Source organism: Orcinus orca, chromosome 6, assembly GCF_937001465.1.
Source record: "Orcinus orca chromosome 6, mOrcOrc1.1, whole genome shotgun sequence".
NCBI lineage: Eukaryota > Metazoa > Chordata > Mammalia > Artiodactyla > Delphinidae > Orcinus > Orcinus orca.
In genome coordinates this window covers 31,295,941-31,306,742 of record NC_064564.1, presented here as the reverse complement: position 1 = coordinate 31,306,742, position 10,802 = coordinate 31,295,941, and the positions used below count along the sequence as shown (strand labels likewise).

General features: G+C 41.9%; 1 protein-coding gene across 1 annotated transcript; it reads left to right on the top strand.

Moving 5' to 3' along the window:
- The first annotated feature begins 3,479 nt into the window (after window positions 1-3,479).
- Window positions 3,480-5,674, top strand: LOC101285573 (rac GTPase-activating protein 1-like). Its single transcript, XM_033413653.2, has 2 exons — window positions 3,480-3,531; window positions 3,582-5,674. The coding sequence occupies exon 2, from the start codon at window positions 3,702-3,704 to the stop codon at window positions 5,598-5,600; it is 1,899 nt and encodes a 632-aa protein (XP_033269544.1). The 5' UTR covers window positions 3,480-3,531; window positions 3,582-3,701; the 3' UTR covers window positions 5,601-5,674.
- Window positions 5,675-10,802: the final 5,128 nt, after the last annotated feature.

The window sequence follows — 10,802 nt, the reverse complement described above, 5'->3', positions numbered from 1 at the left end:
AAGAGTAACACAATAGGGAAATTTCCAAACACTTGAAAATTAAACTATGCACCTTTCAAATAATCCATGGGTCAAAGAAGATATCTCAAAGGGAATTAGAAATATTTTGAACTGAAAGAAAATAAAACTATTCATACATCTCAAAATGTGTTGGGGGAGACCTTCCACATGGTGGAGGAGTACGACGTGGAGATCACCTTCCTCCCCACAATACATCAAAACTACATCTACAGGGCTTCCCTAGTGACACAGTGTTAAGAATTCACCTGCCAGTGCAGGGGACATAGGTTCAAGCCCTGGTCCGGGAAGATCCCACATGCTGCGGAGCAACTAAGCCCATGTGCCACAACTGCTGAGCCTGTGTTCTAGAGTCCACGAGCCACAACTACTGAGCCTGTGTGCCACAACTACTGAAGCCCACCTGTGCTCCACAACAAGGGAAGCCACTGAAATTAGAAGTCCATGCACCACAAGGAAGAGTAGCCCCTGCTACCTGCAACTAGAGAAAACCCCACACAACAATGAAGACCCAACACAGCCAAAAATAAATAAATAAAATAAATAAATTTATTTAAAAAAATACATCTACTTGTGGAACAACTCCTACAGAACACCTACTGAAGGCTGGCAGAAGACCTCAGACTTCCCAAAAGGCAAGAAACTCCCCACGTACCTGGGTAGGGCAAAAGAAGAAAGAAAAATCAGAGACAAAAGGATAGGGACGGGACCTGCAACAGTGGGAGGGAGCTGTGAAGGAGGAAAGGTTTCCACACACTAGGAAGCCCCTTCGCGGGCGGAGACTGCGGGTGGCGGAGGGGGAAGCTTCAGAGCCACGGAGGAGAGCGCAGCAACAGGGGTGCAGAGGGCAAAGCGGAGAGATTTCCGCACAGAGGATTGGTGCTAACCACCACTCACCAGCCTCACAGGTTTGCTGGCTCAACCACCGGGGCAGGGAACTGAGGCTCGGGCTTCAGAGGTCAGATCCCAGGGAGAGGACTGGTGATGGCTGCATGAACACATCCTGAATGGGGGCTAGTGTGCCACAGCTAGCCAGGAGAGAGTCCAGGAGAAACTCTGGACCTGCTCAAGAGGCAAGAGACTATTGTTTCGGGGTGCACGAGGGGAGCGGATTCAGAGTACCGCCTAAACGAGCTCCAGAGATGGACGCAAGCCGGAGCTATCAGCAAGGACACCAGAGATAGGCATGAAAGTTTAAGGCTGCTGCTGTAGCCACCAAGAAGCCTGTGTGCAAGCACAAGTCACTATCAACACCTCCCCTCCAGGGAGCCTGTGCAGCCTGCCACTGCCAGGGTCCTGTGATCCAGGGACAACCCTGGAGAACACACAGTGTGGCTCAGGCTATTGCAACCTCACACTGGCCTCTGCCACTGCAGGCTCACCCCGCATTCCGTACCCCTCCCTCCACTCAGCCTGAGTGAACCAGAGCCCCTTAATCAGCTGTTACTTTACCCCGACCTGTCTGGGCGGGAAACAGATGTCCTCAGGCAACCTACATGCAGAGGTGGGGCCAAATCAAAAGCTGTACCCCAAGAGCTGTGTGAACAAAAAAGAGAAAGGGAAATCTCTCCCAGCAGCCTTAGGAGCAATGGATTAAATCTCCACAATCAACTTGTTGTACCCAGTATCTCTGGAATACCAGAATAGACAATGAATCATCCCCAAATTGAGGCAGTGGACTTTGGGAACAACTGTAGACTTGGGGTTTGCTTTCTGCATCTGATTTGTTTCTGGTCTTATGTTTATATTACTTTAGTATTTAGAGTTTGCTATTATTGGTAGATTTGTTTATTGATTTGGTTGCTCTCTTCCTTTTTTATATATAGATATATAGTTTTTTCTCTTTCTCTTTTGGTGAGCGTGTATGTGTATGCTTCTTTTTGTGATTTTGTCTGTATAGCTTTGCTTTTACCATTTGTCCTAGGGTTCTGTCTGTCCTTTTTCTTTAAAAATAGTTTTTAGCGCTTGATATCACTTGTGGATTTGTTTGTTGATTTGGCTGCTCTCTTCTTTCTTTCTTTCTTTTTTTAAATTACTTTTTTTTTTTTTTTTGAGGTACGCGGGCCTCTCACTGTTGCGGCCTCTCCCATTGCGGAGCACAGGCTCCAGACGCGCAGGCTCAGTGGCCATGGTTCATGGGCCTAGCCACTCCACGGCATGTGGGATCTTCCCAGACTGGGGCACGAACCCATGTCCCCTGCATCGGCAGGCGGACTCTCAACCACTGCGCCACCAGGGAAGCCCTATTTTACTTATTTTTAATAATATTTTTACTTTTTATTTTAATAACTTTATTTTATTTTTTCTTTCTTTTTTTCTCCCTTTTATTCTGAGCCATGTGGCTGAGAGTGTCTTCATGCTCCAGCCGGGTGTCACACCTGGGCCTCCAAGTTAGGAGAGACTAGTTCAAGACATTGGTCCACCAGAGACCTCCCAGCTCCATGTAATATCAAACGGTGAATGCTCTCCCAGAGATGTCCATCTCAATGCTAAGACCCAACTCCACTCAATGACCAGCAAGCTACACAGCTGGACACCCTGTACCAAACAACTAGCAAGACAGGAACACAACACCACCCATTAGCAGAGAGGATGCCTAAAATCATACTAAGCCCACAGACACCCCAAAACACACCACCAGACGTGGTCCTGCCAACCAGAAAGACAAGATCCAGCCTCATCCAACAGAACACAGGCACCAGTCCCCTCCACCAGGAAGCCTACAAAACCCACAGAACCAACCTTAGCCACTGGGTCAGACACCAAAACAACAGGTACTACGAACTGTAGCCTGCAAAAAGGAGACCCCAAGCACAGTAAGTCAAGCAAAATGAGAAGACAGAGAAACACACAGCAGATGAAGGCACAAGGTAAAAACCCACCAGGCCAAAGAAATGAAGAAGAAATAGGCAGTCTACCTGAAAAAGAATTCAGAGTAATGATAGTAAACATGATCCAAAATCTTGCAAACAGAATGGAGAAAATTCAAGAAACGTTTAACAGGGACCTAGAAGAACTAAAGAGCAAACAAACAATGATGAATAACACAGTAAATGAAATTACACATTCTCTAGAAGGAATCAATAGCAGAATAACTGAGGCAGAAAAAAGGATAAGTGACCTAGAAGATTAAATAGTGGAAATAATTACCACAGAGCAGAAAAAAGAAAAAAGAATGAAAAGAATTGAGGACAATCTCAGAGATTTCTGGGACAACATTAAACGCACCAACATTCGAATGATAGGGGTCCCAGAAGAAGAAGAGAAAAAGAAAGTGACTGAGAAAATATTTGAAGAGATTATAGTTGAAAACTTCCCTAATATGGGAAAGGAAATAGTTAATCAAGTCCAGGAAGTACAGAGACTCCCATGAGGTTAAATCCAAGGAGAAACATGCAAAGATACATATGAATAAAACTATCAAAAATTAAATATGAAGAAAAAATATTAAAAGTAACAAGGGAAGTTCTCTGCCATTGGGTGAGGCGCGGAGGGAAGTGGAAGGCCGCCCAGGTGGGGCCCGGGGGACCCGGCCAAGTGGGTGCTGGGAGTTGCGAGAAAAGAAACGTCATCATACTCTTCAATGTGGAAGGTGAGCTTTTCGAGTTATCGAAAGTGTTCAGAGAAGACGCATTTCCTATAGCTTAATCATTCAACAGGCACTTATTAAGTGCAAAATAAAGATGGGTACTTTGATGCTGAATATGCGGAATCTGTTTGAGCAGCTTGTATGCCGGATGGAGATTCTCAGTGAAGGAAATGAAGTCCAATTTATCCAGTTGGCCAAGGACTTTGAAGAATTCCGTAAAAAGTGGCAGAGAACAGATCACGAGCTGGGCAAACACAAGGATCTTTTGATGAAAGTAGAGACTGAGCGTAGTGCTCTGGATGTTAAGCTGAAGCATGCACGCAATCAGGTGGAGGTAGAGATCAAACGGAGACAGCGAGCTGAGGCTGACTGTGAAAAGCTGGAAAGACAGATTCAGCTGATTCGAGAGATGCTCATGTGTGACACATCTGGCAGCATTCAACTAAGCGAGGAGCAAAGATCAGCTCTGGCTTTTCTCAACAGAGGCCAACCGTCCAGCGGCAATGCTGGGAACAAAAGACTGTCAACCATTGATGAATCTGGCTCCATTTTATCAGATATCAGCTTTGACAAGACTGATGAATCGCTGGATTGGGATTCTTCTTTGGTAAAGACTTTTAAACTGAAGAAGAGAGAAAAGAGGCGCTCTAGTAACCAACAGTTCATTGATGGTCCCCCCGGACCTGTAAAGAAAACTCGTTCCATTGGCTCCACAGCAGACCAGGGAAATGAATCCATAGTTGCAAAAACTACAGTTACTGTTCCCAATGATGGCGGGCCCATTGAAGCTGTGTTCACTACTGAGACTGTGCCATGTTGGACCAGGAACCGAAGGAAAACAGGGACTTTACAGCCTTGGAATAGTGACTCCACCTTGAGCAGCAGGCAGCCAGAGCCCAAAACCGACACAGACGGCTCCAACACTCCACAAAGCAATGGAGGGATGCGCCTGCATGACTTTGTCTCTAAGACGGTTATTAAACCCGAATCTTGTGTACCATGTGGAAAGCGAATAAAGTTTGGCAAGCTATCTCTAAAGTGTCGAGACTGTCGTGTGGTCTCTCATCCAGAATGTCAGGACCGCTGTCCCCTTCCCTGCATTCCTACCCTGATAGGAACACCTGTCAAGATCGGAGAAGGAATGCTGGCAGATTATGTGTCCCAGACTTCTCCAATGATCCCTTCAATTGTTGTCCACTGTGTAAATGAGATTGAGCAGAGAGAGCTGACCGAGACAGGCCTGTATCGGATCTCAGGTTGTGACCGGACAGTAAAAGAGCTGAAAGAGAAATTCCTCAGAGTGAAAACTGTACCCCTCCCCAGCAAAGTGGATGACATCCATGCTATCTGTAGCCTCCTGAAAGACTTCCTTCGAAACCTCAAAGAACCCCTTCTGACCATTCGGCTAAACAAGACCTTTATGGAAGCAGCAGAAATCACAGATGAGGACAACAGCATAGCTGCCATGTACCAGGCTGTTGGTGAACTGCCCCAGGCCAACAGAGACACATTAGCTTTCCTCATGATTCACTTGCAGAGAGTGGCTCAGAGCCCAAGCACTAAAATGGATGTTGCCAATCTGGCTAAAGTCTTTGGCCCTACAATGGTTGCCCATGCTGTGCCCAATCCAGATCCAGTGATAATGTTACAGGACATCAAGCGTCAACCCAAGGTGATAGAGCACCTGCTTTCACTACCCCTGGAATACTGGAGTCAGTTCATGATGGTGGAACAAGAGAACATTGACCCCATGCATGACATCGAAAACTCAAATGCCTTTTCAACACCACAGACCCCAGATGTTAAAGTGAATTTACTGGGGCCTGTGACCACTCCTGAGCATCAGTTCCTCAAGACTCCTTCATCCAGCTCCCTGTCACAGAGAGTCTGCTTCACCCTCACCAAGAACACTCCCAGATTCGGGAGCAAAAGCAAGTCTGCCACCAACCTAGGACGACAAGGCAACTTTTTTGCTTCTCCAATGCTCAAGTGAAGTCACATCTCCTCTTACTTGCCAGCGTTTACTGACTACAAGGAAGGGCGCACCTGTACTCTCTGCTCTGCAGCCTCCTGTACTCATTACTACTTTTAGCATTCTACAGGCTTTTAATTGAGTTTAATTGTGCATGGGGGTTTTATGAAAACTATTTATATCTCCTTCTCCTCAAGTAATGTAATATCAACACCTTGTGCTGTCTTCGGGAGCTTTTAGATGGGAGGTCTTTACAGGGGTAGAAGTGGGGTATGGAATTCGCTGTGATTCTTTTGGGGGCTGGGGATACATCCCTTTGGCTTAAAGCCAAATTCTCTCATGTAATGACCTTTCTCTGGTGTAATTTCCATGAGACAGTGGTAGAAGCCCTACCTCTTTGGTAAGATTGACTTGTCTCAGGGTGGGGAGTGGGAGGGCAGGGTAAAGAAAGGTTTTGACAGAAGATTTAGGATGGCTCCTTCGAGAACTTGGAAATTCCCCTTCCCCCATTATGAACTGAGCTATAACACGGAGCCTTCATAGAAATGGGGTACGGTGAGGACTGAACTAATAATGGGAGTGTGCTTAGCTTTAATTTGGATTGATTAGGTTTAATAGTGTTAAGTGGCACAACCTTGTAAAAGTGATACTACAATTTATATTTATTTCTAATTGGCCTCTGGCTGGACTTTGGGTTTGGTTGGGGTCAAAGCCAGTTTGTTCTTAAGTTGAATTCATTCTGATGCTTGACAGCCCCCACCCCCTTGTCCATTTAGAAGCCCTGCTTCTAAAAGTCAGTGTTCCATCTGTTTGGCACTCAACTAACAATTAAGAGTAGGCTATAAGGGAGGATTGTCAATATTTTGAGTGGCAAGAAAAGCCACAGTCATTTTGTCTTTGCACTTTGGATACTGAAATCTTCCTGTGTAACATAGCTACATCTAGATAAATGTGAGCTTTTTCTTCTATGAAAATTATTTCCAATGTCTATCAAAATGCTTTCTTTTATAGAATGTTTCTGACCCGTAGTGGCCTATAAAACATGTATTTGGAATAATATTTGGAAAAAAGTAAATAGTTTTTTTTCAAAATGAAAAAAAAAAAGTAACAAGGGAAAAACAACAAATACCATACAAGGGAATCCCATAAGGTTAACAGCTGATCTTTTAGCAGAAACTCTGCAAGCCAGAAGGGAGTGGCAAGACATATTTAAAGTGATGGAAGGGAAAAACCTACAGCCAAGATTACTCCACCCACAAGAATCTCATTCAGATTTGACAGAGAAATTAAAACCTTTACAGGCAAGCAAAAGTTAAGAGAATTCAGTACCACAAAACCAGCTTTACAACAAATGCTAAAGGAACTTCTCTAGGCAGGAAATACAAGAGGAGGAAAAGACCTACAATAACAAACCCAAAGCAATTGAGAAAATGGTAATAGGGACACACATATCGAGAACTACCTTAAATGGATTAAATGCTCCAACCAAAAGACATAGACTGGCTGAATGGATACAGAAACAAGAACAGTATATATGCTGTCTACAAGAGACCCACTTCAGACCTAGGGACACAGACAGACTGAAAGTGAGGGGATGGAAAAAGATATTCCATGCAAATGGAAACCAAAAAAAAAATGGAGTAGCAATTCTCATATCAGAGAAAATAGACTTTAAAATAAAGATGAGGGCATCCTTGGTGGCACAGTAGTTGAGGGTCTGCCTGCCAATGAAGTGTACATGGGTTTATGCCCCAGTCTGGGGGGATCCCACATGCTACGGAGTGGCTGGGCCCATGAGCCATGGCCACTGAGCCTGTGCGTCCGGAGCCTGTGTTCTGCAACAGGAGAGGCCACAACAGTGAGAGGCCTGTGTACCACAAAAAAGAAAAAAAATTTAAAAATAAAGATGATTACGAGAGACAAAGAAGGACACTACATAACGATCAAGGGATCAATCCAAGAAGAAGATATAAAAATTGCAAATATTTATGCACCCAACATAGGAGCATCTCAATACATAACGCAAATGCTAACAGCCATAAAAGGGGAAATTGACAGTAACACAATCACACTAGGGGACTTTAACACCCCACGTTCACCAATGGACAGGTCATCCAAAATGAAAATAAATAAGGAACACAAGCTTTAAATGACACATTAAACAAGATGGACTTAATTGATATTTATAGGACTTTCCTTCTAAAAAACAACAGAATACACTTTCTTCTCAAGTGCTCATAGAACATTCTCCAGGATAGATCATATCTTGGGTCACAAATCAAGCCTTGGTAAATTTAGAAAATTGAAATCATATCAGGTATCTTTTCTTACCACAACGCTATGAGAATAGATATCAATTCAGAAAAAATCTGTAAAAAATACAAATACATGGAGGCTAAACAGTACCTACTAAATAACAAAGAAATCACTGAAGAAATCAAAGAGGAAATCAAAAACACCTAGAAACAAATGACAATGAACACATGACGACCCAAAACTTATGGGATGCTGCAAAAGCAGTTCTAAGTGGGAAGTATATAGCAATACAATCCTACCTCAAGAAACAAGAAACATCTCAAATAAACAGCCTAACCTAAAGCAATTAGAGAAAGAAGAACAAAAAACCCCAAAGTTAGCAGAAGAAAATAAATCATAAAGATCAGAACAGAAATAAATGAAAAAGAAAGGAAGGAAACAATAGCAAAGGTCAATAAAACTAAAACGTGGTTCTTTGAGAAGATAAACAAAATTGTTAAACCATTAGCCAGACTAATCAAGAAAAAAAGGGAGAAGACTCAAATCAATAGAATTACAAATGAAAAAGGAGAATTAACAACAGACACTGCAGAAATACAAAGAATCATGAGAGATTACTACAAGCAACAATATGCCAATAAAATGGACAGCCTGGAAGAAATGGGCAAATTCTTAGAAAAGCACAACCTTCTGAGACTGAACCAGGAAGAAAGAGAAAGTATAAACATACAAATCACAAGCACTGAAATTGAGACTATGATTAAAAATGTTCCAACAAACAGAAGCCTAGACCCAGATGGCTTCAAAGGCAAATTCTATCAAACATTGAGAGAAGAGCTAACATCTATACTTCACAAATTCTTCCAAAATACAGCAGAGGGAGGAACACTCCCAAACTCATTCTACGAGGCCACCATCACCCTAATACCAAAACCAGACAAAGATGTCACAAAAAAAGAAAACTAGAGGCTAATATCACTGATGAACATAGATGCAAAAATCCTCAACAAAATATAGCAAGCAGAATCCAACAGCACATTAAAAGGATCATACACCATGATCAAGTGGGGTTTATCCCAGGAATGCAAGTATTCTTCAATATACACAAGTCAATCAATGTGATAAACCATATTAACAAGCTGAAGGATAAAAACCATATGATCATCTCAATAGATGCAGAAAAAGCTTTTGACAAAATTCAACACCTATTTATGATAAAAACCCTGCAGAAAGTAGACACAGAGAAAACTTATCTCAACATAATAAAGGTATATATGACAAACCCAGAGACAACATTTTTCTCAATGGTGAAAAACTGAAACCATTTCCTGTAAGATCAGGAACAAGACAAGGTTGTCCACTCTCACCACTATTATTCAACATAGTTTTGGAAGTTTTAGCTGCAGCAATCAGAGAAGAAAAAGAAATAAAAGGAATCCAAATTGAAAAAGAACTAAAGCTGTCACTTTTTGCAGTTGACATGCTACTATACAGAGGGAACCCTAAAGATGCTACCAGAAAATTGCTAGAGGTAATCAATGAATTTGGAAATGTAGCAGGATACAAAATTAATGCAGAGGAATCTCTTGCATTCCTACACACTAAAGATAAAAAATCTGAAAGAGGAATTAAGGAAACATTCCCATTTACCATTGCAACAAAAAGAATAAAATACCTAGGAATAAACCTACCTAAGGAGACAAAAGACCTGTATGTAGAAAACTATAAGACACTGATGAAAGAAATTAAAGATGATACAAAGAGATGGAGAGATATACCATGTTCTTGGATTGGAAGAATCAACATTATGAAAATGACTATACTACCCAAAGCAATCTAGAGATTCAATGCAATCCCTTTCAAACTACCAATGGTATTTTTCACAGAACTAGAACAAGAATTTTCACAATTTGTATGGAAACACAGAGGACCCCAAATAGCCAAAGGAATCTTGAGAAGGAAAACGGAGCTGGAGGAATCAGGCGCCCTGACTTCAGACTATGCTACAAAGCTATAGTAATCAAGACACTATGGTACTGATACAGAAATAGAAATATACATCAATGGAACAGGATAGAAAGCCCAGAGGTAAATCACACACATGTGGTCACCTTATCTTTGATAAATGAGGCAAGAATATACAATGGAGAAAAGATAGCCTCTTCAATAAGTGGTGTTGGGAAAACCAGACAGCTACATGTAAAAGAATGAAATTAGAACACTCCCTAACACCATGCACAAAAATAAACTAAAAATGGATTAAAGACCTAAATGTAAGGCCAGACACTATAAAACTCTTAGAGGAAAACATAGGCAGAACATTCTGTGACATAAATCATAGCAAGATCCTTTTTGACCCACCTCCTAGAGAAATGGAAATAAAAACAAAAATAAACAAATGGGACCTAATGAAACTTAAAAGCTTTTGCACAGCAAAGGAAACCATAAACAAGACGAAAAGTCAACCCTAAGAATGGGAGAAAATATTTGCAAATGATGCGACTGCCAAAGGGTTAATCTCCAAAATATACAAACAGCTCATGCAGCTCAATATCAAGAAAACAAAAAACGCAATCCAAAAATGGTCAGAATATCTAAACAGACAATTCTCCAAAGAAGATATACAGAATGCCAACAAATACATGAAAGGATGCTCAACATCACAAATCATTAGAGAAATGCAAGTCAAAACTACAATGAGGTATCACCTCACACCAATCAGAATAGCCATCATCAAAAAATCTACAAACAATAAATGCTGGAGAGGGTGTGGAGAAAAGGGAACCCTCTTGCACTGTTGGTGGGAATGTAAACTGATACAGCCACTATGGAGAACAGTATGGAGGTTCATTAGAAAACTAAAAATAGAACTACCATACAATCCAGCAAACCCACTATTGGGCATATACCCTGAGAAAACCATAAATCAAAAAGAGTCATGTACCACAATATTCATTGCAGCTCTAT